We start from the raw sequence: 27,504 nt of genomic DNA, 5'->3' as shown, positions 1-27,504 counted from the left end.
AAATAATTAGTCTATTTTTAGGGTCATGTTATTTATTTATTTATTTATTTATTTATTTATTTGTTTGTTTGTTTGTTTATGTATCTATTTGTTTGTTTGTGTATCTTTTTGTTTGTTTGTTTTATTTTATTTTCCCGCCAAAATACTATGGGACCATACATTTATTTTTGGCTAATTTTTAAAAGAGTCAGGGACACCACTTTGAAATTTGTTATTTACAATGAGGAAAATGGGAATAAATATTTTATAATTTTGTCATTTCATTGGGTTTTGTTTTAGATATAAATACTCTCAATTTGCATGCAAGTAGACTTACATATTGCTTAAAAGTCTTTTTTTTTAGATTTACATAACTTACTTCAGTTGAATCTTGTAAAATGTGCTGTCAGAAGTGGGATTTGAACCCACGCCTCCATTCGGAGACCAGAAGCCTCATCAAGTGAGAAGGTTTAACCTTGAGTCTGGCGCCTTAGACCACTCGGCCATTCTGACACTACTGTGGAGAAGCAATCATTCTCTCGTAGCGATGCATCAACAATCCAGGGGCCAGGTCCCATGTAGAGGATATTTTCTAAAGAGACTTTCAGAGTAACAGACTTTTTGTGGTAAAGTTAGCAGAATATTTTTTTTTTATAAAAATCTTATAGAATTATAATTTAATCATCAATCAAAAGGCAAATTGAGTTAACTAAAATAAATAAAAGTATACAAAATGTAAGCAACAGAACCCATCATACTATTGTAAAGCACTTTGTATTTATTTATTTATTTATTTATTTATTTATTTATTTATTTATTTATTTATTTATTTATTTATTTGTTTGTTTGTTTGTTTGTTTATTTTTTTATACATTTATTTTTATTTGTTTGTTTGTTTGTGTATCTATTTGTTTGTTTGCTTTATTTTATTTTACTTCCCCCCCAAAATACTATGGGACCATACATTTATTTTTGGCTCATTTAAAAAGGGTCAGGGACACCACTTTGAAATTTGTTATTTACAAAAAGGGAAATGGCAATAAATATTTTATACTATTGTCAGTTCATTGGGATTTGTTTCATATTTATAAACACTGCCTATTTGCTTGAAACATTTACAAGTAGACTTACATATTGCTTACAAGTCCTTTTTTTTAAGATTTGCGTGAATTACTTTAGTTGAATCTTGTAAAATGTGCTGTCAGAAGTGGGATTTGAACCCACACCTCCATTCGGAGACCAGAAGCCTCAACAAGTGAGAAGGTTTAACCTTGAGTCTGGCGCCTTAGACCACTCGGCCATTCTGACAATGGTAAACATCAAGAATCGATCTCTGGTAGCGCTGCATCAATAATCTGGGGGCCAGGGCCCATGGAGAGGATATTTTCTAAAGAAACGTTTAAAGTAAAATAATTTTTGTGGTAAAGTTAGCAGTATAATTTTTGTAATTGAAATCTTATAGAATTATAATTCAATCGTCAATCAAAAGGGAAGTTGAGTTAACTGAAATAACACAAAGTATAGAAAACTAAAGCAAGAGACCCACTCGTACTATAGTGAAGGACTTTGGATGTGTAGGCTATACACAATAAATGCGCTAGATAAATGCACAATAAATTATATACAATGGTTAATTGAAAGTTTAAATAATTAGTCTATTTTTAGGGTCATGTTATTTATTTATTTATTTATTTATTTGTTTGTTTGTTTGTTTATGTATCTATTTGTTTGTTTGTGTATCTTTTTGTTTGTTTGTTTTATTTTATTTTCCCGCCAAAATACTATGGGACCATACATTTATTTTTGGCTAATTTTTAAAAGAGTCAGGGACACCACTTTGAAATTTGTTATTTACAATGAGGAAAATGGGAATAAATATTTTATAATTTTGTCATTTCATTGGGTTTTGTTTTAGATATAAATACTCTCAATTTGCATGCAAGTAGACTTACATATTGCTTACAAGTCCTTTTTTTTAAGATTTGCGTGAATTACTTTAGTTGAATCTTGTAAAATGTGCTGTCAGAAGTGGGATTTGAACCCACGCCTCCATTCAGAGACCAGAAGCCTCAACAAGTGAGAAGGTTTAACCTTGAGTCTGGCGCCTTAGACCACTCGGCCATTCTGACAATGGTAAACATCAAGAATCGATCTCTGGTAGCGCTGCATCAATAATCTGGGGGCCAGGGCCCATGGAGAGGATATTTTCTAAAGAAACGTTTAAAGTAAAATAATTTTTGAGGTAAAGTTAGCAGTATAATTTTTGTAATTGAAATCTTATAGAATTATAATTCAATCGTCAATCAAAAGGGAAGTTGAGTTAACTGAAATAACACAAAGTATAGAAAACTAAAGCAAGAGACCCACTCGTACTATAGTGAAGGACTTTGGATGTGTAGGCCATAAACAATAAATGCGCTAGATAAATGCAAAATAAATTATATACAATGGTTAATTGAAAGTTTAAATAATTAGTCTATTTTTAGGGTCATGTTATTTATTTATTTATTTATTTATTTATTTGTTTGTTTGTTTGTTTATGTATCTATTTGTTTGTTTGTGTATCTTTTTGTTTGTTTGTTTTATTTTATTTTCCCGCCAAAATACTATGGGACCATACATTTATTTTTGGCTAATTTTTAAAAGAGTCAGGGACACCACTTTGAAATTTGTTATTTACAATGAGGAAAATGGGAATAAATATTTTATAATTTTGTCATTTCATTGGGTTTTGTTTTAGATATAAATACTCTCAATTTGCATGCAAGTAGACTTACATATTGCTTAAAAGTCTTTTTTTTTAGATTTACATAACTTACTTCAGTTGAATCTTGTAAAATGTGCTGTCAGAAGTGGGATTTGAACCCACGCCTCCATTCGGAGACCAGAAGCCTCATCAAGTGAGAATGTTTAACCTTGAGTCTGGCGCCTTAGACCACTCGGCCATCCTGACACTACTGTGGAGAAGCAATCATTCTCTCGTAGCGATGCATCAACAATCCAGGGGCCAGGTCCCATGTAGAGGATATTTTCTAAAGAGACTTTCAGAGTAACAGACTTTTTGTGGTAAAGTTAGCAGAATATTTTTTTTTTATAAAAATCTTATAGAATTATAATTTAATCATCAATCAAAAGGCAAATTGAGTTAACTAAAATAAATAAAAGTATACAAAATGTAAGCAACAGAACCCATCATACTATTGTAAAGCACTTTGTATTTATTTATTTATTTATTTATTTATTTATTTATTTATTTATTTGTTTGTTTGTTTGTTTGTTTATTTTTATACATTTATTTTTATTTGTTTGTTTGTTTGTGTATCTATTTGTTTGTTTGCTTTATTTTATTTTACTTCCCCCCCAAAATACTATGGGACCATACATTTATTTTTGGCTCATTTAAAAAGGGTCAGGGACACCACTTTGAAATTTGTTATTTACAAAAAGGGAAATGGCAATAAATATTTTATACTATTGTCAGTTCATTGGGATTTGTTTCATATTTATAAACACTGCCTATTTGCTTGAAACATTTACAAGTAGACTTACATATTGCTTACAAGTCCTTTTTTTTAAGATTTGCGTGAATTACTTTAGTTGAATCTTGTAAAATGTGCTGTCAGAAGTGGGATTTGAACCCACGCCTCCATTCGGAGACCAGAAGCCTCAACAAGTGAGAAGGTTTAACCTTGAGTCTGGCGCCTTAGACCACTCGGCCATTCTGACAATGGTAAACATCAAGAATCGATCTCTGGTAGCGCTGCATCAATAATCTGGGGGCCAGGGCCCATGGAGAGGATATTTTCTAAAGAAACGTTTAAAGTAAAATAATTTTTGTGGTAAAGTTAGCAGTATAATTTTTGTAATTGAAATCTTATAGAATTATAATTCAATCGTCAATCAAAAGGGAAGTTGAGTTACCTGAAATAATACAAAGTATAGAAAACTACAGCAAGAGACCCACTCGTACTATAGTAAAGGACTTTGGATGTGTAGGCCATACACAATAAATGCGCTAGATAAATGCACAATAAATTATATACAATGGTTAATTGAAAGTTGAAATAATTAGTCTATTTTTAGGGTCATGTTATTTATTTATTTATTTATTTATTTATTTGTTTGTTTGTTTGTTTGTTTATGTATCTATTTGTTTGTTTGTGTATCTTTTTGTTTGTTTGTTTTATTTTATTTTCCCGCCAAAATACTATGGGACCATACATTTATTTTTGGCTAATTTTTAAAAGAGTCAGGGACACCACTTTGAAATTTGTTATTTACAATGAGGAAAATGGGAATAAATATTTTATAATTTTGTCATTTCATTGGGTTTTGTTTTAGATATAAATACTCTCAATTTGCATGCAAGTAGACTTACATATTGCTTACAAGTCCTTTTTTTTAAGATTTGCGTGAATTACTTTAGTTGAATCTTGTAAAATGTGCTGTCAGAAGTGGGATTTGAACCCACGCCTCCATTCGGAGACCAGAAGCCTCAACAAGTGAGAAGGTTTAACCTTGAGTCTGGCGCCTTAGACCACTCGGCCATTCTGACAATGGTAAACATCAAGAATCGATCTCTGGTAGCGCTGCATCAATAATCTGGGGGCCAGGGCCCATGGAGGATATTTTCTAAAGAAACGTTTAAAGTAAAATAATTTTTGTGGTAAAGTTAGCAGTATAATTTTTGTAATTGAAATCTTATAGAATTATAATTCAATCGTCAATCAAAAGGGAAGTTGAGTTAACTGAAATAACACAAAGTATAGAAAACTAAAGCAAGAGACCCACTCGTACTATAGTGAAGGACTTTGGATGTGTAGGCCATAAACAATAAATGCGCTAGATAAATGCAAAATAAATTATATACAATGGTTAATTGAAAGTTTAAATAATTAGTCTATTTTTAGGGTCATGTTATTTATTTATTTATTTATTTATTTATTTATTTATTTGTTTGTTTGTTTGTTTATGTATCTATTTGTTTGTTTGTGTATCTTTTTGTTTGTTTGTTTTATTTTATTTTCCCGCCAAAATACTATGGGACCATACATTTATTTTTGGCTAATTTTTAAAAGAGTCAGGGACACCACTTTGAAATTTGTTATTTACAATGAGGAAAATGGGAATAAATATTTTATAATTTTGTCATTTCATTGGGTTTTGTTTTAGATATAAATACTCTCAATTTGCATGCAAGTAGACTTACATATTGCTTAAAAGTCTTTTTTTTTAGATTTACATAACTTACTTCAGTTGAATCTTGTAAAATGTGCTGTCAGAAGTGGGATTTGAACCCACGCCTCCATTCGGAGACCAGAAGCCTCATCAAGTGAGAAGGTTTAACCTTGAGTCTGGCGCCTTAGACCACTCGGCCATCCTGACACTACTGTGGAGAGCAATCATTCTCTCGTAGCGATGCATCAACAATCCAGGGGCCAGGTCCCATGTAGAGGATATTTTCTAAAGAGACTTTCAGAGTAACAGACTTTTTGTGGTAAAGTTAGCAGAATATTTTTTTTTTATAAAAATCTTATAGAATTATAATTTAATCATCAATCAAAAGGCAAATTGAGTTAACTAAAATAAATAAAAGTATACAAAATGTAAGCAACAGAACCCATCATACTATTGTAAAGCACTTTGTATTTATTTATTTATTTATTTATTTATTTATTTATTTATTTATTTATTTATTTATTTATTTATTTATTTATTTATTTATTTGTTTGTTTGTTTGTTTGTTTTTTATACATTTATTTTTATTTGTTTGTTTGTTTGTGTATCTATTTGTTTGTTTGCTTTATTTTATTTTACTTCCCCCCCAAAATACTATGGGACCATACATTTATTTTTGGCTCATTTAAAAAGGGTCAGGGACACCACTTTGAAATTTGTTATTTACAAAAAGGGAAATGGCAATAAATATTTTATACTATTGTCAGTTCATTGGGATTTGTTTCATATTTATAAACACTGCCTATTTGCTTGAAACATTTACAAGTAGACTTACATATTGCTTACAAGTCCTTTTTTTTAAGATTTGCGTGAATTACTTTAGTTGAATCTTGTAAAATGTGCTGTCAGAAGTGGGATTTGAACCCACGCCTCCATTCGGAGACCAGAAGCCTCAACAAGTGAGAAGGTTTAACCTTGAGTCTGGCGCCTTAGACCACTCGGCCATTCTGACAATGGTAAACATCAAGAATCGATCTCTGGTAGCGCTGCATCAATAATCTGGGGGCCAGGGCCCATGGAGAGGATATTTTCTAAAGAAACGTTTGAAGTAAAATAATTTTTGTGGTAAAGTTAGCAGTATAATTTTTGTAATTGAAATCTTATAGAATTATAATTCAATCGTCAATCAAAAGGGAAGTTGAGTTAACTGAAATAACACAAAGTATAGAAAACTAAAGCAAGAGACCCACTCGTACTATAGTGAAGGACTTTGGATGTGTAGGCCATAAACAATAAATGCGCTAGATAAATGCAAAATAAATTATATACAATGGTTAATTGAAAGTTTAAATAATTAGTCTATTTTTAGGGTCATGTTATTTATTTATTTATTTATTTATTTATTTATTTGTTTGTTTGTTTGTTTATGTATCTATTTGTTTGTTTGTGTATCTTTTTGTTTGTTTGTTTTATTTTATTTTCCCGCCAAAATACTATGGGACCATACATTTATTTTTGGCTAATTTTTAAAAGAGTCAGGGACACCACTTTGAAATTTGTTATTTACAATGAGGAAAATGGGAATAAATATTTTATAATTTTGTCATTTCATTGGGTTTTGTTTTAGATATAAATACTCTCAATTTGCATGCAAGTAGACTTACATATTGCTTAAAAGTCTTTTTTTTTAGATTTACATAACTTACTTCAGTTGAATCTTGTAAAATGTGCTGTCAGAAGTGGGATTTGAACCCACGCCTCCATTCGGAGACCAGAAGCCTCATCAAGTGAGAAGGTTTAACCTTGAGTCTGGCGCCTTAGACCACTCGGCCATCCTGACACTACTGTGGAGAAGCAATCATTCTCTCGTAGCGATGCATCAACAATCCAGGGGCCAGGTCCCATGTAGAGGATATTTTCTAAAGAGACTTTCAGAGTAACAGACTTTTTGTGGTAAAGTTAGCAGAATATTTTTTTTTTATAAAAATCTTATAGAATTATAATTTAATCATCAATCAAAAGGCAAATTGAGTTAACTAAAATAAATAAAAGTATACAAAATGTAAGCAACAGAACCCATCATACTATTGTAAAGCACTTTGTATTTATTTATTTATTTATTTATTTATTTATTTATTTGTTTGTTTGTTTGTTTGTTTATTTTTTATACATTTATTTTTATTTGTTTGTTTGTTTGTGTATCTATTTGTTTGTTTGCTTTATTTTATTTTACTTCCCCCCCAAAATACTATGGGACCATACATTTATTTTTGGCTCATTTAAAAAGGGTCAGGGACACCACTTTGAAATTTGTTATTTACAAAAAGGGAAATGGCAATAAATATTTTATACTATTGTCAGTTCATTGGGATTTGTTTCATATTTATAAACACTGCCTATTTGCTTGAAACATTTACAAGTAGACTTACATATTGCTTACAAGTCCTTTTTTTTAAGATTTGCGTGAATTACTTTAGTTGAATCTTGTAAAATGTGCTGTCAGAAGTGGGATTTGAACCCACACCTCCATTCGGAGACCAGAAGCCTCAACAAGTGAGAAGGTTTAACCTTGAGTCTGGCGCCTTAGACCACTCGGCCATTCTGACAATGGTAAACATCAAGAATCGATCTCTGGTAGCGCTGCATCAATAATCTGGGGGCCAGGGCCCATGGAGAGGATATTTTCTAAAGAAACGTTTAAAGTAAAATAATTTTTGTGGTAAAGTTAGCAGTATAATTTTTGTAATTGAAATCTTATAGAATTATAATTCAATCGTCAATCAAAAGGGAAGTTGAGTTAACTGAAATAACACAAAGTATAGAAAACTAAAGCAAGAGACCCACTCGTACTATAGTGAAGGACTTTGGATGTGTAGGCTATACACAATAAATGCGCTAGATAAATGCACAATAAATTATATACAATGGTTAATTGAAAGTTTAAATAATTAGTCTATTTTTAGGGTCATGTTATTTATTTATTTATTTATTTATTTGTTTGTTTGTTTGTTTATGTATCTATTTGTTTGTTTGTGTATCTTTTTGTTTGTTTGTTTTATTTTATTTTCCCGCCAAAATACTATGGGACCATACATTTATTTTTGGCTAATTTTTAAAAGAGTCAGGGACACCACTTTGAAATTTGTTATTTACAATGAGGAAAATGGGAATAAATATTTTATAATTTTGTCATTTCATTGGGTTTTGTTTTAGATATAAATACTCTCAATTTGCATGCAAGTAGACTTACATATTGCTTACAAGTCCTTTTTTTTAAGATTTGCGTGAATTACTTTAGTTGAATCTTGTAAAATGTGCTGTCAGAAGTGGGATTTGAACCCACGCCTCCATTCAGAGACCAGAAGCCTCAACAAGTGAGAAGGTTTAACCTTGAGTCTGGCGCCTTAGACCACTCGGCCATTCTGACAATGGTAAACATCAAGAATCGATCTCTGGTAGCGCTGCATCAATAATCTGGGGGCCAGGGCCCATGGAGAGGATATTTTCTAAAGAAACGTTTAAAGTAAAATAATTTTTGTGGTAAAGTTAGCAGTATAATTTTTGTAATTGAAATCTTATAGAATTATAATTCAATCGTCAATCAAAAGGGAAGTTGAGTTAACTGAAATAACACAAAGTATAGAAAACTAAAGCAAGAGACCCACTCGTACTATAGTGAAGGACTTTGGATGTGTAGGCCATAAACAATAAATGCGCTAGATAAATGCAAAATAAATTATATACAATGGTTAATTGAAAGTTTAAATAATTAGTCTATTTTTAGGGTCATGTTATTTATTTATTTATTTATTTATTTATTTGTTTGTTTGTTTGTTTATGTATCTATTTGTTTGTTTGTGTATCTTTTTGTTTGTTTGTTTTATTTTATTTTCCCGCCAAAATACTATGGGACCATACATTTATTTTTGGCTAATTTTTAAAAGAGTCAGGGACACCACTTTGAAATTTGTTATTTACAATGAGGAAAATGGGAATAAATATTTTATAATTTTGTCATTTCATTGGGTTTTGTTTTAGATATAAATACTCTCAATTTGCATGCAAGTAGACTTACATATTGCTTAAAAGTCTTTTTTTTTAGATTTACATAACTTACTTCAGTTGAATCTTGTAAAATGTGCTGTCAGAAGTGGGATTTGAACCCACGCCTCCATTCGGAGACCAGAAGCCTCATCAAGTGAGAATGTTTAACCTTGAGTCTGGCGCCTTAGACCACTCGGCCATCCTGACACTACTGTGGAGAAGCAATCATTCTCTCGTAGCGATGCATCAACAATCCAGGGGCCAGGTCCCATGTAGAGGATATTTTCTAAAGAGACTTTCAGAGTAACAGACTTTTTGTGGTAAAGTTAGCAGAATATTTTTTTTTTATAAAAATCTTATAGAATTATAATTTAATCATCAATCAAAAGGCAAATTGAGTTAACTAAAATAAATAAAAGTATACAAAATGTAAGCAACAGAACCCATCATACTATTGTAAAGCACTTTGTATTTATTTATTTATTTATTTATTTATTTATTTATTTATTTATTTATTTGTTTGTTTGTTTGTTTGTTTATTTTTATACATTTATTTTTATTTGTTTGTTTGTTTGTGTATCTATTTGTTTGTTTGCTTTATTTTATTTTACTTCCCCCCCAAAATACTATGGGACCATACATTTATTTTTGGCTCATTTAAAAAGGGTCAGGGACACCACTTTGAAATTTGTTATTTACAAAAAGGGAAATGGCAATAAATATTTTATACTATTGTCAGTTCATTGGGATTTGTTTCATATTTATAAACACTGCCTATTTGCTTGAAACATTTACAAGTAGACTTACATATTGCTTACAAGTCCTTTTTTTTAAGATTTGCGTGAATTACTTTAGTTGAATCTTGTAAAATGTGCTGTCAGAAGTGGGATTTGAACCCACGCCTCCATTCGGAGACCAGAAGCCTCAACAAGTGAGAAGGTTTAACCTTGAGTCTGGCGCCTTAGACCACTCGGCCATTCTGACAATGGTAAACATCAAGAATCGATCTCTGGTAGCGCTGCATCAATAATCTGGGGGCCAGGGCCCATGGAGAGGATATTTTCTAAAGAAACGTTTAAAGTAAAATAATTTTTGTGGTAAAGTTAGCAGTATAATTTTTGTAATTGAAATCTTATAGAATTATAATTCAATCGTCAATCAAAAGGGAAGTTGAGTTAACTGAAATAACACAAAGTATAGAAAACTAAAGCAAGAGACCCACTCGTACTATAGTGAAGGACTTTGGATGTGTAGGCTATACACAATAAATGCGCTAGATAAATGCACAATAAATTATATACAATGGTTAATTGAAAGTTTAAATAATTAGTCTATTTTTAGGGTCATGTTATTTATTTATTTATTTATTTATTTGTTTGTTTGTTTGTTTATGTATCTATTTGTTTGTTTGTGTATCTTTTTGTTTGTTTGTTTTATTTTATTTTCCCGCCAAAATACTATGGGACCATACATTTATTTTTGGCTAATTTTTAAAAGAGTCAGGGACACCACTTTGAAATTTGTTATTTACAATGAGGAAAATGGGAATAAATATTTTATAATTTTGTCATTTCATTGGGTTTTGTTTTAGATATAAATACTCTCAATTTGCATGCAAGTAGACTTACATATTGCTTAAAAGTCTTTTTTTTTAGATTTACATAACTTACTTCAGTTGAATCTTGTAAAATGTGCTGTCAGAAGTGGGATTTGAACCCACGCCTCCATTCGGAGACCAGAAGCCTCATCAAGTGAGAAGGTTTAACCTTGAGTCTGGCGCCTTAGACCACTCGGCCATCCTGACACTACTGTGGAGAAGCAATCATTCTCTCGTAGCGATGCATCAACAATCCAGGGGCCAGGTCCCATGTAGAGGATATTTTCTAAAGAGACTTTCAGAGTAACAGACTTTTTGTGGTAAAGTTAGCAGAATATTTTTTTTTTATAAAAATCTTATAGAATTATAATTTAATCATCAATCAAAAGGCAAATTGAGTTAACTAAAATAAATAAAAGTATACAAAATGTAAGCAACAGAACCCATCATACTATTGTAAAGCACTTTGTATTTATTTATTTATTTATTTATTTATTTATTTATTTATTTATTTATTTGTTTGTTTGTTTGTTTATTTTTTATACATTTATTTTTATTTGTTTGTTTGTTTGTGTATCTATTTGTTTGTTTGCTTTATTTTATTTTACTTCCCCCCCAAAATACTATGGGACCATACATTTATTTTTGGCTCATTTAAAAAGGGTCAGGGACACCACTTTGAAATTTGTTATTTACAAAAAGGGAAATGGCAATAAATATTTTATACTATTGTCAGTTCATTGGGATTTGTTTCATATTTATAAACACTGCCTATTTGCTTGAAACATTTACAAGTAGACTTACATATTGCTTACAAGTCCTTTTTTTTAAGATTTGCGTGAATTACTTTAGTTGAATCTTGTAAAATGTGCTGTCAGAAGTGGGATTTGAACCCACACCTCCATTCGGAGACCAGAAGCCTCAACAAGTGAGAAGGTTTAACCTTGAGTCTGGCGCCTTAGACCACTCGGCCATTCTGACAATGGTAAACATCAAGAATCGATCTCTGGTAGCGCTGCATCAATAATCTGGGGGCCAGGGCCCATGGAGAGGATATTTTCTAAAGAAACGTTTAAAGTAAAATAATTTTTGTGGTAAAGTTAGCAGTATAATTTTTGTAATTGAAATCTTATAGAATTATAATTCAATCGTCAATCAAAAGGGAAGTTGAGTTAACTGAAATAACACAAAGTATAGAAAACTAAAGCAAGAGACCCACTCGTACTATAGTGAAGGACTTTGGATGTGTAGGCTATACACAATAAATGCGCTAGATAAATGCACAATAAATTATATACAATGGTTAATTGAAAGTTTAAATAATTAGTCTATTTTTAGGGTCATGTTATTTATTTATTTATTTATTTATTTGTTTGTTTGTTTGTTTATGTATCTATTTGTTTGTTTGTGTATCTTTTTGTTTGTTTGTTTTATTTTATTTTCCCGCCAAAATACTATGGGACCATACATTTATTTTTGGCTAATTTTTAAAAGAGTCAGGGACACCACTTTGAAATTTGTTATTTACAATGAGGAAAATGGGAATAAATATTTTATAATTTTGTCATTTCATTGGGTTTTGTTTTAGATATAAATACTCTCAATTTGCATGCAAGTAGACTTACATATTGCTTACAAGTCCTTTTTTTTAAGATTTGCGTGAATTACTTTAGTTGAATCTTGTAAAATGTGCTGTCAGAAGTGGGATTTGAACCCACGCCTCCATTCAGAGACCAGAAGCCTCAACAAGTGAGAAGGTTTAACCTTGAGTCTGGCGCCTTAGACCACTCGGCCATTCTGACAATGGTAAACATCAAGAATCGATCTCTGGTAGCGCTGCATCAATAATCTGGGGGCCAGGGCCCATGCATGGAGAGGATATTTTCTAAAGAAACGTTTAAAGTAAAATAATTTTTGTGGTAAAGTTAGCAGTATAATTTTTGTAATTGAAATCTTATAGAATTATAATTCAATCGTCAATCAAAAGGGAAGTTGAGTTAACTGAAATAACACAAAGTATAGAAAACTAAAGCAAGAGACCCACTCGTACTATAGTGAAGGACTTTGGATGTGTAGGCCATAAACAATAAATGCGCTAGATAAATGCAAAATAAATTATATACAATGGTTAATTGAAAGTTTAAATAATTAGTCTATTTTTAGGGTCATGTTATTTATTTATTTATTTATTTATTTATTTGTTTGTTTGTTTGTTTATGTATCTATTTGTTTGTTTGTGTATCTTTTTGTTTGTTTGTTTTATTTTATTTTCCCGCCAAAATACTATGGGACCATACATTTATTTTTGGCTAATTTTTAAAAGAGTCAGGGACACCACTTTGAAATTTGTTATTTACAATGAGGAAAATGGGAATAAATATTTTATAATTTTGTCATTTCATTGGGTTTTGTTTTAGATATAAACACTCTCAATTTACATGCAAGTAGACTTACATATTGCTTACAAGTCCTTTTTTTTAAGATTTGCGTGAATTACTTTAGTTGAATCTTGTAAAATGTGCTGTCAGAAGTGGGATTTGAACCCACGCCTCCATTCGGAGACCAGAAGCCTCAACAAGTGAGAAGGTTTAACCTTGAGTCTGGCGCCTTAGACCACTCGGCCATTCTGACAATGGAAAACATCAAGAATCGATCTCTGGTAGCGCTGCATCAATAATCTGGGGGCCAGGGCCCATGGAGAGGATATTTTCTAAAGAAACGTTTAAAGTAAAATAATTTTTGTGGTAAAGTTAGCAGTATAATTTTTGTAATTGAAATCTTATAGAATTATAATTCAATCGTCAATCAAAAGGGAAGTTGAGTTAACTGAAATAATGCAAAGTATAGAAAACTAAAGCAAGAGACCCACTCGTACTATAGTAAAGGACTTTGGATGTGTAGGCTATACACAATAAATGCGCTAGATAAATGCACAATAAATTATATACAATGGTTAATTGAAAGTTTAAATAATTAGTCTATTTTTAGGGTCATGTTATTTATTTATTTATTTGTTTGTTTGTTTGTTTATGTATCTATTTGTTTGTTTGTGTATCTTTTTGTTTGTTTGTTTTATTTTATTTTCCCGCCAAAATACTATGGGACCATACATTTATTTTTGGCTAATTTTTAAAAGAGTCAGGGACACCACTTTGAAATTTGTTATTTACAATGAGGAAAATGGGAATAAATATTTTATAATTTTGTCAGTTCATTGGGTTTTGTTTTAGATATAAAAACTCTCAATTTGCATGCAAGTAGACTTACATATTGCTTAAAAGTCTTTTTTTTTAGATTTACATAAATTACTTCAGTTGAATCTTGTAAAATGTGCTGTCAGAAGTGGGATTTGAACCCACGCCTCCATTCGGAGACCAGAAGCCTCATCAAGTGAGAAGGTTTAACCTTGAGTCTGGCGCCTTAGACCACTCGGCCATCCTGACACTACTGTGGAGAAGCAATCATTCTCTCGTAGCGATGCATCAACAATCCAGGGGCCAGGTCCCATGTAGAGGATATTTTCTAAAGAGACTTTCAGAGTAACAGACTTTTTGTGGTAAAGTTAGCAGAATATTTTTTTTTTATAAAAATCTTATAGAATTATAATTTAATCATCAATCAAAAGGCAAATTGAGTTAACTAAAATAAATAAAAGTATACAAAATGTAAGCAACAGAACCCATCATACTATTGTAAAGCACTTTGTATTTATTTATTTATTTATTTATTTATTTATTTGTTTGTTTGTTTGTTTATTTTTTTATACATTTATTTTTATTTGTTTGTTTGTTTGTGTATCTATTTGTTTGTTTGCTTTATTTTATTTTATTTCCCCCCCAAAATACTATGGGACCATACATTTATTTTTGGCTCATTTAAAAAGGGTCAGGGACACCACTTTGAAATTTGTTATTTACAAAAAGGGAAATGGCAATAAATATTTTATACTATTGTCAGTTCATTGGGATTTGTTTCATATTTATAAACACTGCCTATTTGCTTGAAACATTTACAAGTAGACTTACATATTGCTTACAAGTCCTTTTTTTTAAGATTTGCGTGAATTACTTTAGTTGAATCTTGTAAAATGTGCTGTCAGAAGTGGGATTTGAACCCACGCCTCCATTCGGAGACCAGAAACCTCAACAAGTGAGAAGGTTTAACCTTGAGTCTGGCGCCTTAGACCACTCGGCCATTCTGACAATGGTAAACATCAAGAATCGATCTCTGGTAGCGCTGCATCAATAATCTGGGGGCCAGGGCCCATGGAGAGGATATTTTCTAAAGAAACGTTTGAAGTAAAATAATTTTTGTGGTAAAGTTAGCAGTATAATTTTTGTAATTGAAATCTTATAGAATTATAATTCAATCGTCAATCAAAAGGGAAGTTGAGTTAACTGAAATAACACAAAGTATAGAAAACTAAAGCAAGAGACCCACTCGTACTATAGTGAAGGACTTTGGATGTGTAGGCCATAAACAATAAATGCGCTAGATAAATGCAAAATAAATTATATACAATGGTTAATTGAAAGTTTAAATAATTAGTCTATTTTTAGGGTCATGTTATTTATTTATTTATTTATTTATTTGATTGTTTGTTTGTTTGTTTATGTATCTATTTGTTTGTTTGTGTATCTTTTTGTTTGTTTGTTTTATTTTATTTTCCCGCCAAAATACTATGGGACCATACATTTATTTTTGGCTAATTTTTAAAAGAGTCAGGGACACCACTTTGAAATTTGTTATTTACAATGAGGAAAATGGGAATAAATATTTTATAATTTTGTCATTTCATTGGGTTTTGTTTTAGATATAAACACTCTCAATTTGCATGCAAGTAGACTTACATATTGCTTACAAGTCCTTTTTTTTTAAGATTTGCGTGAATTACTTTAGTTGAATCTTGTAAAATGTGCTGTCAGAAGTGGGATTTGAACCCACGCCTCCATTCGGAGACCAGAAACCTCAACAAGTGAGAAGGTTTAACCTTGAGTCTGGCGCCTTAGACCACTCCGCCATTCTGACAATGGTAAACATCAAGAATCGATCTCTGGTAGCGCTGCATCAATAATCTGGGGGCCAGGGCCCATGCATGGAGAGGATATTTTCTAAAGAAACGTTTAAAGTAAAATAATTTTTGTGGTAAAGTTAGCAGTATAATTTTTGTAATTGAAATCTTATAGAATTATAATTCAATCGTCAATCAAAAGGGAAGTTGAGTTACCTGAAATAATACAAAGTATAGAAAACTACAGCAAGAGACCCACTCGTACTATAGTAAAGGACTTTGGATGTGTAGGCTATACACAATAAATGCTCTAGATAAATGCACAATAAATTATATACAATGGTTAATTGAAAGTTTAAATAATTAGTCTATTTTTAGGGTCATGTTATTTATTTATTTATTTATTTGTTTGTTTGTTTGTTTGTTTATGTATCTATTTGTTTGTTTGTGTATATTTTTGTTTGTTTGTTTTATTTTATTTTCCCGCCAAAATACTATGGGACCATACATTTATTTTTGGCTAATTTTTAAAAGAGTCAGGGACACCACTTTGAAATTTGTTATTTACAATGAGGAAAATGGGAATAAATATTTTATAATTTTGTCAGTTCATTGGGTTTTGTTTTAGATATAAAAACTCTCAATTTGCATGCAAGTAGACTTACATATTGCTTAAAAGTCTTTTTTTTTAGATTTACATAAATTACTTCAGTTGAATCTTGTTAAATGTGCTGTCAGAAGTGGGATTTGAACCCACGCCTCCATTCGGAGACCAGAAGCCTCATCAAGTGAGAAGGTTTAACCTTGAGTCTGGCGCCTTAGACCACTCGGCCATCCTGACACTACTGTGAAGAAGCAATCATTCTCTCGTAGCGATGCATCAACAATCCAGGGGCCAGGTCCCATGAAGAGGATATTTTCTAAAGAGACTTTCAGAGTAACAGACTTTTTGTGGTAAAGTTAGCAGAATATTTTTTTTAATAAAAATCTTATAGAATTATAATTTAATCATCAATCAAAAGGCAAATTGAGTTAACTAAAATAAATAAAAGTATACAAAATGTAAGCAACAGAACCCATCATACTATTGTAAAGCACTTTTTTTAAATTTATTTATTTATTTATTTATTTATTTTTTTTATTTTTTTATTTATTTATTTGTTTACTTATTTATTTGTTTGTTTATTTATTTATTTATTTATTTATTATTATCATTATTATTTTTTTGTATGTTCGTGTATCTTTTTGTTTGTTTGTTTTATTAAGTTTTATTTTCCACCAAAATACTATGGGACCATACATTTATTTTTGGCTCATTTAAAAAGGGTCAGGGGCACCACTTTGAAATTTGTTATTTACAAAAAGGGAAATGGCAATAAATATTTTATAATATTGTCAGTTCATTGGGATTTGTTTTAGATTTATAAACACTGCCTATTTGCATGAAACATTTGCAAGTAGATTTACATATTGCTTACAAGTCCTTTTTTTAGATTTACATGAATTACTTTAGTTGAATCTTGTAAAATGATTTGTCAGAAGTGGGATTTGAACCCACGCCTCCATTCGGAGACCAGAAGCCTCAACAAGTGAGAAGGTTTAACCTTGAGTCTGGCGCCTTAGACCACTCGGCCATTCTGACAATGGTAAACATCAAGAATCGATCTCTGGTAGCGCTGCATCAATAATCTGGGGGCCAGGGCCCATGCATGGAGAGGATATTTTCTAAAGAAACGTTTAAAGTAAAATAATTTTTGTGGTAAAGTTAGCAGTATAATTTTTGTAATTGAAATCTTATAGAATTATAATTCAATCGTCAATCAAAAGGGAAGTTGAGTTAACTGAAATAATGCAAAGTATAGAAAACTAAAGCAAGAGACCCACTCGGACTATAGTAAAGGACTTTGGATGTTTAGGCCATACACAATAAATTTGCTAGATAAATGCAAAATAAATTATATACAATGGTTAATTGAAAGTTTAAATAATTAGTCTATTTTTAGGGTCATGTTATTTATTTATTTATTTATTCATTTATTTTCTTGTCGGCTTAGTCCCTTTATTAATCCGGGGTTGCCACAGCAGAGTGAACCACCAACTTATCCAGCAAGTTTTTACGCAGCGGATGCCCTTCCAGCCACAACCCATCTCTGGGAAACATCCACACTCACATTCACACACTACGGACAATTTAGCCTACCCAATTCACCTGTACCGCATGGCTTTGGACTGTGGGGGAAACCAGAGCACCCGGAGGAAACCCACACGAAGGCAGGGAGAACATGCAAACTCCACACAGAAACGCCAACTGAGCCGAGGTTCAAAGCAACGTCCTTCTCGCTGTGAGGCGACAGCACTACCTACTGCACCACTGCCTCTCCTTTATTTATATATTTATTTATTTATTTATTTATTTGTTTGTTTGTTTATGTATCTATTTGTTTGTTTGTTTCATTTTATTTTATTTTTCCGCCAAAATACTATGGGACCATACATTTATTTTTGGCTAATTTTTAAAAGAGTCAGGGATACCACTTTGAAATTTGTTATTTACAATGAGGAAAATGGGAATAAAAATGTTATAATTTTGTCATTTCATTGGGTTTTGTTTTAGATATAAACACTCTCAATTTGCATGCAAGTAGACTTACATATTGCTTAAAAGTCCTTTTTTTTAAAGATTTGCATGAATTACTTTAGTTGAATCTTGTAAAATGTGCTGTCAGAAGTGGGATTTGAACCCACGCCTCCATTCGGAGACCAGAAGCCTCATCAAGTGAGAAAGTTTAACCTTGAGTCTGGCGCCTTAGACCACTCGGCCAATGACACTACTACCTGTCTCCTAACAGTTTTTTGTTTACTTTTCAAATTGGTCAGATGTATCCTTTTGCCAACTTTAAACTAATTGAAATTATGCAAGGTCATTTTTCTATAAATACAGGTCCTTTTAAAATATTATCTGTTAATCATCAATCGTATTTATAAACGACCAACACTACATGATAAGCACATCCTCTGCCTGGACGTTTTTGCTGCAATATCTCCAATAGCCCACGAGATGGAGCAGCAGCAATGTTCTCCTTAATTTGGATTTGGTTTACCCCCACTTTTGTAATGTATTATAAATGTGTGCCTCTGGACTGAAGTAGATCAGATCTCCAGTAGCAGAGAAACATGAGTTGATAAAGATCAAACAGGATTTGTGAGAGGGCATTCCTGCCAGCCAACGTGGGGATTAATTGTTTCAATCAAGGTAATGGCTGCATACCCAGTGTTTAAACATATGCAATGCTATTGGCTGAGAACTGAACACAGACCTCAGAAACAGGTCCCTGGCTCAGTATTAGCGATGCATTTTGACCACATTAGGCTTGGTAGCCTTTCAAGAGAACAAATAAATAAATAAATAAATAAATAAATAAATAAATAAATAAATAAATGAAGGGCCTCTTTCCACCACTTACAAGTTATTTTACTTGCAAACTCTATTATGTGATTTTGGTAAACTGATTTTTTTAATCTGACATGGTTTTTACAGAACTGTTTACTTCACCTCACCCTACCCCCTCTCATCCCCTATTTTGCTCTACTGTTTATCATCTATATAATTTCTACTGTAACATGTTGTATAGTGTGATTTGTATTGTAAGGATATATTTACATGTTTGCACTGAGTAGTGAGATGCACTTAATCTCATCGCACATGTGTAAAATGCACATTGTATATGTGTACAGTGACAATAAAGGGCATTCTATTCTATTCCATATTCTATTTATTATTTCATAAACAATGTTAGGTAAACATAATAATAATGTTTTTGCACTATATTCACATAAAAAGGGTGTCCTCATTACAATATTTACAGTAATGATGCTTAAATATTAATCAAAATAATATCCAATAAAATTTTAATAGGGTACTACTACTACTACTACTACTACTACTACTACTACTACTACTACTACTACTACTACTACTACTACTACTAATAATAATAATAATAATCATCATCATCATAATGGGATGACACGGTGGCTCAGTGGTTAGCACTGTTACCTCACAGCAAGAAGGTCACTGATTCAAGTCCTGGCTGGGTCTGTTGGCATTTCTGTGTGGAGTTTGTATGTTCTCCCTATGTTGGCGTGTGTTTCCTCCCGATGCCCTGGTTTCCCCCACACTCCAAAGACATGCACTATTGGTGAATTGAATAAACTAAATTTGCCATAGTGTATGAGTGTGTATGGGTGTTTTCCATTACTAGGTTGCAGCTGAAAGGGCATCCGCTTTGCTGGATAAGTTGTTGGTTCATTCCGATGTGGTGACCCCTGATGAATAAAGGGACTAAGCTGAAGGAAAATGAATAAATAAATTAACAATAATAACAAAAATAATAGTAGTAGTAGTAGTAGTAGTAATAATAATAATAATAATAATAATAAAATATAGCATAAGTCCTTAATGGAAGTAATTAAACTCTAACAAAACACTTTGATACTGATATGTCAAACGAGATTTTAATTATTTTTATTCCTTAATTATTAACACAATAAAATTGTTTGTGGATAAAATCATCAATATGCTAGAAAATACTTTTATAAGTAAGAAATAATAATAAACATTCTAGCCGAAACTCAACAATAATTCTTTTATATATAATTAGTATTTTTCGCAATATTGTTGTATGAAAAGTATGCCATATTAATGTATAAATTGAAATATAAGGACATTTAATTTTTGCACAAACATTAGCTACAGATATGCTTTAATTTAGAAATAAAAATAGGTTGAGTATGGGCCATTTAATTAATATAAATAACAGCAATTCTAACAGACATGCTTACTACATTCCTGTGTTATCGTCATTGTATTTTCGCATTTCTTTCTATATTTAGGCTATTGTATTATAGTAAAAAATACACAAATTATATAAAATACTCGACAATTTTGTATTATATAAAAACTACTTATATAAAATAATACAAATTGATAATGTAATAACATTTATTTTTCATGATAACACGAGAACAGTTCATATTCAGCTTAAAACCTTACAGTACTTGTTTCTTGTCAATAATATGTGCATTAAATGTGTCGCGATCAAAGCCATTCGGTCGCAGCCCGGCAGATGCCGTCATGACGCAGGGCTTTCAGCGCAATGACGCGACGTTACGTTCCACCAATCGGCGGCCGTTTTCCGAAGCCCAGGAAAGGAGCAGATGATATGGCAGCTTTGTGAGCGGCCAGGTGGAACTCGCTTTTGTTTAATCGGGCTGACAGCGGAACATGAGTACACTCTAACCCGCAAGCCGCAGCGGGGGATCCGAAGATGATATACCTGATATTACTGTCTGCCTTCTCCGGGGCCGTCGTCACGCTCCTCCTGCAGCTCTTACTGCTGTACCGGAGGAGCCCCGAGCCTGTCGCCAGAACAGTGCAATATGTCAAAGTAGTTCCTGATCCTGCGCTCAAGGATTATTTTAGCAGCCAGCAAGCCGATTCAGCGCCGCAACAACCGGACAGCCCGTCGCCAGTCTCCAAACAACCGGAGGCCGCTTCTCCCAAGCAACAAGAGACCCCCGTCCCCGGCAGCAGCCCCAAACAGCAGCCATCCTCGCCGCCACCGCCTTCCCTGAGCGACCCTCAGCACAGCTCCAAAGCCGAGACATGCGACTTCCTCAATGCCATCATTCTGTTTTTATTCCGAGAGCTCCGAGACACGCCGGTCGTCCGGCACTGGATCACCAAAAAGATCAAGGTAGAGTTTGAGGAGCTCCTCCAGACCAAGACTGCCGGGCGCCTGCTGGAGGGGCTCAGTCTGCGGGATGTTTCCCTGGGCAACTCGGTGCCCGTTTTCAAAACAGCCAGACTAATGAAACCCGTGGCTGTCAACGAAGACAACATGCCGGAGGAGCTGAATTTCGAGGTTGACTTGGAATATAACGGCGGCTTTCATCTGGCCATCGACGTCGATCTGGTTTTCGGTAAATCGGCTTATCTGTTCGTCAAGATGACCCGGGTCGCAGGCCGCCTGAAGCTGCAGTTCACCCGCATGCCTTTCACGCACTGGTCCTTCTCGTTCCTGGAGGACCCGTTGATAGACTTCGAGGTGAAGTCTCAGTTTGAGGGTCGTCCTCTGCCTCAGCTCACCTCCATCATAGTCAACCAGCTCAAGAGAGTTATCAAGAGGAAGCACACCTTACCAAACTACAAAATAAGGTAATGTCTTGCTTCAGTAACTTTTGGCTTAACGCTGAATTTTTTTATTAAGTTTTTTTCTGGGATCTCAGGCGTGGAATGAATATGGTCTTGTGGGTCAATCATTGTACTTGATCCTAAAAATCATTCCTGAATTAAGGTTTATTTTGTGGCTGTGAGGTGTGTGTGTAAGAGAGACAGCTTTTGATGACTAGTGTTATTATGTTTAATGGTTTGTGATTACTGAAATGTCAAACCAATTTCTAAATATTATTTCCTGTTTTTGGCAAGTAGTTAGATAAAAGATTTGGGATATGCACATATTAGCATTGGCTGATAAATACTAATTTTTTTTTATTTTGGATCATGAAAAAGGATTAAATTATGGATTTGATCCACTTAATATGTGAAATATTGTAGTTGTAGTTAGCTTCAATCAGATTTTCCATATCGGTGCATCCATGAAAAATGCAATATACTGTAAATAAATGTTTTAGAAAGCAGAATGAACGATACCTTTAGTACTATAAAGTCACAATAAAAACAGTAATCTTACCATTAGTAGTATTATGGTTCCAGTACAGACACACATATACAAAAACTAGACCAAAGGTGTCAAATCCAGTTCTTGGAGGGCTGTAGCTCTGCACAGATTAGTTCCAATCCTAATTAAACTCACCTGATCAAAGTAATTGAGTCCTTCAGTTATGTTTGAAACCTATAGTGTGCTGGAGCAGAAACTTGAAACTAAGCTGTGCAGAGTTGCGGCCCTTCAGGAACTGGATTTGACACCTGTGAATTTATTAGAAAAACTCAAAATATTCACTTTCATTCCCATACATAGATGCACTTTTATTGTTTCTGTTGTTACACACAGTTTTACATTTAAAATCACTGAAATCAATTCATAATGAAGCTCAAAAGCGGTTCCCCTTCTGCACAAACTTCATAATGTGGAACAATTTTAAGTCATTTAGTAAATTTTGCATTTAGTAAAATGCAAAATATCACTTCTTTAAGCCATAATGTAAAACAAATAACCTGTGGAAACAATTTAAAAGTAGCTGTTATTATTATTATATATATATAGCAGAAAACACTGTTATTATAATTCGTAATAATAACAATTTTTTATTATGGTTTTGTGATTTGTTTATTTGTCTTAATATTAGGCATGGGCCGGTAAAAGATTCTAATGTTATGATAACCTTTGATAGAAATATCACTGTTTCACGGTATCGTGATTACTGCTCTAAAAATATTATTTTTAAATCTGAATAAAAAGCAACAACTTTTTTGCTTTAGATACAATGGCTCCATACAAAATCACATATAGTACACTAAAAACAGTATGCGAGCTGAGTAGTATGTATGAATTCCCAGAATTCAAAAACAGTATATGAGAAGTACCCATATGACTTCCGGTGAGATTATAAAGTGTGTATCCGATGGATGCTATGCTTTCCCATGATGCACCATGAGAGAATTCATGAATTGGAGTGAAGCGGGTATGTCATGTGATAATAACAAAATGTCATCTGATTCTGTACTACGTCCTAGCTCCATTCATACTAGTCCCATTCCTACTGTATAGAACATACTTTTTTTGAACCGTAAACATTCCAGCAGGCACAGGACGTCAACATGACATCAGATTGATGTTGTGGGGACGTTGCATTTTGCTTGGAATTAAAAATCAGGTTGACATCAGAACCCAACACCCAACCTAATGTCGATCAGACGTATGTTTTGGTTCCTATACTTGAAGAATAAACGTCAGTGTTTGATGTCAATATGACGTTGGTTTAAGATGTTGGCTCGACGTTGGATTTTGATCACTTTCCAACACAACATAAAATCAACCTCTATATTGGATGTCAAATTAATGTTGTCCTTAGATGCTGGCGAGACATTGAATTTTAGTCGTCTGATTTTACGACCTACATCTAACCTAATATCAACGTCATATGATGTTGTGTGCCTGCTGGGATGTTAGGCTAAAAAATCTAAATATCTAAGTGAATCAATCATTCTGCTATCATCTTTTGTTTCAAAAACACAGATTTGTAAATAAATGTAAATTAAAAAAAATCATAAGTTACCTTAGGAAGGGTATAGCAGAAATTTTGAAGGTTTTAAAACCTTGATTTTTCCAAACCACGCTACACCTTGAAAACGGTTATCAACCCATGTCTAGTACCTACAGAGTAGTAGGCGATTTTAGCCAATATATATTGTTTTCAGAAACACTTAAACTATTTTGGAACCGTAAACATGTCAGACTAAACAATTAAAGCAAATCGTTGACTTCTGCTGTCTTCTTTGGTTTCAAAAACACTGATTTCTTTACAATTTAAAATTAAATGTATTAATATCCTTTCAGCTGGTTTGTCTTTTGCTTGATCCCACACATTTCCCTTTGTTTTGTTTTTTCTAACTATCTGTTAAAGTAGTTCTTCAATTTTAAAACAATATAAACAGCACATTAAATAAGTTACCAGCATTCTGTCTTTTTAGTTCCTTCCCAAATTGGTAGACCTATCATTAAAGACCCTATTAAGTTGAGAGTGTAATTATCGGCAAAATATACATTTTAAGCTATTAAGTGAAACTTGCTTGGACTGCACAGAAAGAATGTTAAGAGGTTGTGAAACTGGTAGTGTGTGTCTGACTGGGATTGTGAAAAGCGAATAGACTGAAGTGTCGTAGCATGGCAGTAAGAGATTTCTGACTTGATTGTTGGATCATGTGACAAGAACATGTTCATTTTTGTTTATTTTCTCTGAGTGAAACTGGAAATGGAGGCCACTTTCCCTCTTCGCTCACGAGTCACTTTACTGCGCTCTTATTCTTGACCTCCTAAAAAGTGAAAACAACTCTTGTAGCTTGTGTTACTTCCTGTTTTTAGCTACGAAAAATATAAAGTCTGTGACTAAGTCATTCAACCAAGCTGTGGATTGATTGCTTGCAGGATTCATCCACCTACACCTCACTGCTCTCTATTACTCAGCATTACTTGGCACACCTAAAACAGTCGGTTGCCAATAAACATTAAGATGTCTCAGCAAGTGTGTGCGGTTTCATTGGATTTCTCAGCTGTCGTAGGTTCTTTAGGTTCAACATTGTCTTTGTAAGTCAGCGTGTGCACAAATGCTCTGATGATCAGTCGTTTTTGGCTCATCATTCAACTTGCTCGTCTTTCTGTTGATACGCTGCGTCAGTCAATATGAACATAATGTGCAAATCACAAAGTCAAACACAACACTGATTTTTATCCATTTAGTTAATTGTAGTGTCCTGGGAAGACAAAAACGCATTGATGAATTGCGTCGTAATCTTTATCGATTTGAATGGTGCGTTTGAACTTTGACCCCACACAGCTAGGATTTTTGCTTGTAAATTAAATCACTGCACTCTCTGTTAAACGTCACACTTAAATATTGATTATGTAGTGGTCAGTAGTTATAGTCTTAATATAAGAGCTTGATATGTGATAAACGTGAACTTAAGACATCAGAGGCCGATTAACATGCACAAGTAGATGGAGACTTATTCCTCATTACACCTGGGCATCTCGTTTGTCGAATTTGGACCACTTTCCTGATTTCTGTGAGGAAGATCTGTATTGATCTTTTAATTTAATATTGTAAAAAAATTGCTTTAATTGTGTAAGAGAAAAGAGACAATGAAAAACAACACAGAGAACAGTTGGCTAGACCAAGCACTGTGGGTAGTGGGTGATACTAAATAACTATATATACATTCATTTTTTGGAAGCTGCAAATTGATATATAGACAAAATACAATACAAAATCTTATATTAATATGATTTTAATATTTTAAACTTGATTACAAAAACAAAATGCAATCTACGGCTGCTACTAACAATTATATGTATTCTTGTAACCCTTGCACCCTATCACTTTAAATATATAGCCTAGTTCTCTTATTTAACATACCCAAAATAGATAACAGTTCTTTAGATTAAATCTTTACTTCAGCTTGGAACATTTATTCAGGGATTTGCACTGCATTACAGATTGCAGCGTCATTACACACAGTAAAAACTCACAATAAATCTGTAAAATAATGTACCTCTATAAATATATATGGATTAATAGGGTCACATAGTAGACACAAATGTATTGGAACATACACTCTCTCGCATTTCCAATTTGTAGGTCAATTGATGTTGAATTAGAAGCACACAAAATGTGCAAAGCGGTGGATTGCCTAAACTTGCCTGTGTTTTCTTAAACACTTAAAAACAACACCAAGAACCTCTTTTACTTACAGTGTTTAGAAACTTAAATGACAGCAGATTTGAAAATTTCTGCCTACAACAGCAGAACTACTTTAGCCTACTAGACAAAAATAAGGTGGCTTTCCCTTGTCTTGTGGCTCATCATCAATAATAGCCCATACAGTATTTTTTCTCTTCAAGTGTTCATGCATCATGCTTTTATTTTAGTCAGAGAATTAATATTTAATTTAAAAGGTAGAATAATCCAAAATAGGATTAAAAACATGAATGTTGATTTATTATCAGCCTCGACTCTCAGCAGCCCTAAGGCAGATAGAAACAGCTGTTTTTATTTTAAAATCCCTTATTGCAGAGTCTTTACCTTTCTTATTCCAAAATTATTCGAGAAATTCTTATCGAACAAATTTTTCACAGTACAAAAACCCCCAAACCTTTCCTCTAGTAAAAACGTTCACTAATGTTCTGTATGCTGGAAGGCTAGCAACGCATTCGAAGTGGATCAAATGGTGCAAATAATTTATAATTTGGATGCTCATTCTATTGTATTCTTAAGTGTTCCTTCACTTTCATATCTACAGCTTATTTTTCACAATGTTTGATTAACACATCAACTGGTGGAAATGATCCAGAATTTTTCAAGTTTAATAAAGCGCGCCAATAGTTAACTTTTCAGTCTGAAAATGTAACATTTAAAATAACCATTTATTGGCTTAGACTAGTCTGGTAGCCTATAAACTGTGCATCCTTTAAATAACATTTTTTTCTTGTTCAATTTTAATATATGATGACAGCTGGCAAAGTTAAAATGCTGTTTGGGTAGCAACACGAACCTTAAGGCTGATTCATACTTCTGCGTCACGTGCAATTGTGTGGTCCGGCGCAGCTTTCACACAGTCACATAGCCCTTGCCGTGGCTGATGCCAAAGCTGACATGCACCTCTTGAAAAATGTAACAACACGTCGCAACAATGCATATCGTAAGCTCTGTGGTTGGTCAACTTGGTAGCGCTGTCCCTTGGATTGAGCAGGCTGGTAGCTGGGTGCACTTTGGATTGAGCAGGCGTGGTAGCACTTTCCTTTGGATTGAGCAGGCTGGCATTGATTCTGTGCCCTCTGTTATACTCCATAAGGACGCGTGCTGCAGAACTAAAGAGTTTTAGTCATCACAACACACAAGCACAGCCGGCAGCAAACTTACTGAAGCTAAGCGCTTTACATTACCCACAGGGAATGAA

The 27,504-nt window shown here is 33.0% G+C and overlaps 1 protein-coding gene and 22 non-coding genes across 23 annotated transcripts in view; 1 reads left to right on the top strand and 22 right to left on the bottom strand.

Annotated features, from left to right (window-relative positions):
• Positions 1–383: 383 nt before the first annotated feature.
• trnal-caa (transfer RNA leucine (anticodon CAA)) lies at positions 384–492 on the bottom strand. The gene is made up of 2 exons: positions 455–492; positions 384–429 (listed from the first exon to the last, which is right to left on the bottom strand). It is a non-coding gene; the product is annotated as a tRNA-Leu (tRNA).
• A 686-nt stretch (positions 493–1,178) lies between these two features.
• trnal-caa (transfer RNA leucine (anticodon CAA)) lies at positions 1,179–1,287 on the bottom strand. The gene is made up of 2 exons: positions 1,250–1,287; positions 1,179–1,224 (listed from the first exon to the last, which is right to left on the bottom strand). It is a non-coding gene; the product is annotated as a tRNA-Leu (tRNA).
• Positions 1,288–1,999: 712 nt separating this feature from the next.
• trnal-caa (transfer RNA leucine (anticodon CAA)) lies at positions 2,000–2,108 on the bottom strand. Its single transcript has 2 exons — positions 2,071–2,108; positions 2,000–2,045 (listed from the first exon to the last, which is right to left on the bottom strand). It is a non-coding gene; the product is annotated as a tRNA-Leu (tRNA).
• A 715-nt stretch (positions 2,109–2,823) lies between these two features.
• Positions 2,824–2,932, bottom strand: trnal-caa (transfer RNA leucine (anticodon CAA)). The gene is made up of 2 exons: positions 2,895–2,932; positions 2,824–2,869 (listed from the first exon to the last, which is right to left on the bottom strand). It is a non-coding gene; the product is annotated as a tRNA-Leu (tRNA).
• Positions 2,933–3,596: 664 nt separating this feature from the next.
• Positions 3,597–3,705, bottom strand: trnal-caa (transfer RNA leucine (anticodon CAA)). Its single transcript has 2 exons — positions 3,668–3,705; positions 3,597–3,642 (listed from the first exon to the last, which is right to left on the bottom strand). It is a non-coding gene; the product is annotated as a tRNA-Leu (tRNA).
• Positions 3,706–4,425: 720 nt separating this feature from the next.
• Positions 4,426–4,534, bottom strand: trnal-caa (transfer RNA leucine (anticodon CAA)). The gene is made up of 2 exons: positions 4,497–4,534; positions 4,426–4,471 (listed from the first exon to the last, which is right to left on the bottom strand). It is a non-coding gene; the product is annotated as a tRNA-Leu (tRNA).
• A 721-nt stretch (positions 4,535–5,255) lies between these two features.
• On the bottom strand, positions 5,256–5,364 carry trnal-caa (transfer RNA leucine (anticodon CAA)). The gene is made up of 2 exons: positions 5,327–5,364; positions 5,256–5,301 (listed from the first exon to the last, which is right to left on the bottom strand). It is a non-coding gene; the product is annotated as a tRNA-Leu (tRNA).
• Positions 5,365–6,060: 696 nt separating this feature from the next.
• On the bottom strand, positions 6,061–6,169 carry trnal-caa (transfer RNA leucine (anticodon CAA)). The gene is made up of 2 exons: positions 6,132–6,169; positions 6,061–6,106 (listed from the first exon to the last, which is right to left on the bottom strand). It is a non-coding gene; the product is annotated as a tRNA-Leu (tRNA).
• Positions 6,170–6,888: 719 nt separating this feature from the next.
• trnal-caa (transfer RNA leucine (anticodon CAA)) lies at positions 6,889–6,997 on the bottom strand. The gene is made up of 2 exons: positions 6,960–6,997; positions 6,889–6,934 (listed from the first exon to the last, which is right to left on the bottom strand). It is a non-coding gene; the product is annotated as a tRNA-Leu (tRNA).
• Positions 6,998–7,654: 657 nt separating this feature from the next.
• trnal-caa (transfer RNA leucine (anticodon CAA)) lies at positions 7,655–7,763 on the bottom strand. Its single transcript has 2 exons — positions 7,726–7,763; positions 7,655–7,700 (listed from the first exon to the last, which is right to left on the bottom strand). It is a non-coding gene; the product is annotated as a tRNA-Leu (tRNA).
• A 712-nt stretch (positions 7,764–8,475) lies between these two features.
• trnal-caa (transfer RNA leucine (anticodon CAA)) lies at positions 8,476–8,584 on the bottom strand. Its single transcript has 2 exons — positions 8,547–8,584; positions 8,476–8,521 (listed from the first exon to the last, which is right to left on the bottom strand). It is a non-coding gene; the product is annotated as a tRNA-Leu (tRNA).
• A 715-nt stretch (positions 8,585–9,299) lies between these two features.
• trnal-caa (transfer RNA leucine (anticodon CAA)) lies at positions 9,300–9,408 on the bottom strand. Its single transcript has 2 exons — positions 9,371–9,408; positions 9,300–9,345 (listed from the first exon to the last, which is right to left on the bottom strand). It is a non-coding gene; the product is annotated as a tRNA-Leu (tRNA).
• A 668-nt stretch (positions 9,409–10,076) lies between these two features.
• On the bottom strand, positions 10,077–10,185 carry trnal-caa (transfer RNA leucine (anticodon CAA)). Its single transcript has 2 exons — positions 10,148–10,185; positions 10,077–10,122 (listed from the first exon to the last, which is right to left on the bottom strand). It is a non-coding gene; the product is annotated as a tRNA-Leu (tRNA).
• Positions 10,186–10,896: 711 nt separating this feature from the next.
• On the bottom strand, positions 10,897–11,005 carry trnal-caa (transfer RNA leucine (anticodon CAA)). The gene is made up of 2 exons: positions 10,968–11,005; positions 10,897–10,942 (listed from the first exon to the last, which is right to left on the bottom strand). It is a non-coding gene; the product is annotated as a tRNA-Leu (tRNA).
• Positions 11,006–11,670: 665 nt separating this feature from the next.
• trnal-caa (transfer RNA leucine (anticodon CAA)) lies at positions 11,671–11,779 on the bottom strand. The gene is made up of 2 exons: positions 11,742–11,779; positions 11,671–11,716 (listed from the first exon to the last, which is right to left on the bottom strand). It is a non-coding gene; the product is annotated as a tRNA-Leu (tRNA).
• A 712-nt stretch (positions 11,780–12,491) lies between these two features.
• Positions 12,492–12,600, bottom strand: trnal-caa (transfer RNA leucine (anticodon CAA)). Its single transcript has 2 exons — positions 12,563–12,600; positions 12,492–12,537 (listed from the first exon to the last, which is right to left on the bottom strand). It is a non-coding gene; the product is annotated as a tRNA-Leu (tRNA).
• Positions 12,601–13,320: 720 nt separating this feature from the next.
• Positions 13,321–13,429, bottom strand: trnal-caa (transfer RNA leucine (anticodon CAA)). Its single transcript has 2 exons — positions 13,392–13,429; positions 13,321–13,366 (listed from the first exon to the last, which is right to left on the bottom strand). It is a non-coding gene; the product is annotated as a tRNA-Leu (tRNA).
• Positions 13,430–14,132: 703 nt separating this feature from the next.
• On the bottom strand, positions 14,133–14,241 carry trnal-caa (transfer RNA leucine (anticodon CAA)). The gene is made up of 2 exons: positions 14,204–14,241; positions 14,133–14,178 (listed from the first exon to the last, which is right to left on the bottom strand). It is a non-coding gene; the product is annotated as a tRNA-Leu (tRNA).
• A 650-nt stretch (positions 14,242–14,891) lies between these two features.
• On the bottom strand, positions 14,892–15,000 carry trnal-caa (transfer RNA leucine (anticodon CAA)). Its single transcript has 2 exons — positions 14,963–15,000; positions 14,892–14,937 (listed from the first exon to the last, which is right to left on the bottom strand). It is a non-coding gene; the product is annotated as a tRNA-Leu (tRNA).
• A 717-nt stretch (positions 15,001–15,717) lies between these two features.
• On the bottom strand, positions 15,718–15,826 carry trnal-caa (transfer RNA leucine (anticodon CAA)). Its single transcript has 2 exons — positions 15,789–15,826; positions 15,718–15,763 (listed from the first exon to the last, which is right to left on the bottom strand). It is a non-coding gene; the product is annotated as a tRNA-Leu (tRNA).
• A 715-nt stretch (positions 15,827–16,541) lies between these two features.
• Positions 16,542–16,650, bottom strand: trnal-caa (transfer RNA leucine (anticodon CAA)). Its single transcript has 2 exons — positions 16,613–16,650; positions 16,542–16,587 (listed from the first exon to the last, which is right to left on the bottom strand). It is a non-coding gene; the product is annotated as a tRNA-Leu (tRNA).
• A 692-nt stretch (positions 16,651–17,342) lies between these two features.
• On the bottom strand, positions 17,343–17,451 carry trnal-caa (transfer RNA leucine (anticodon CAA)). Its single transcript has 2 exons — positions 17,414–17,451; positions 17,343–17,388 (listed from the first exon to the last, which is right to left on the bottom strand). It is a non-coding gene; the product is annotated as a tRNA-Leu (tRNA).
• Positions 17,452–20,995: 3,544 nt separating this feature from the next.
• Positions 20,996–27,504, top strand: part of pdzd8 (PDZ domain containing 8) — a 69,687-nt gene continuing 63,178 nt past the window's right edge. The window contains exon 1 of the mRNA XM_087290479.1: positions 20,996–22,026. Coding sequence (XP_087146605.1) covers positions 21,137–22,026 — 890 coding nt within the window. The 5' untranslated portion in view covers positions 20,996–21,136. The remainder of the gene's footprint in view (positions 22,027–27,504) is intronic.

The sequence above is a fragment of the Danio rerio genome, chromosome 17, assembly GCF_052040795.2.
Source record: "Danio rerio strain M-AB ecotype USA chromosome 17, GRCz13ab, whole genome shotgun sequence".
Lineage (NCBI taxonomy): Eukaryota > Metazoa > Chordata > Actinopteri > Cypriniformes > Danionidae > Danio > Danio rerio.
This window is presented reverse-complemented; position numbering and strand designations above follow the sequence as displayed.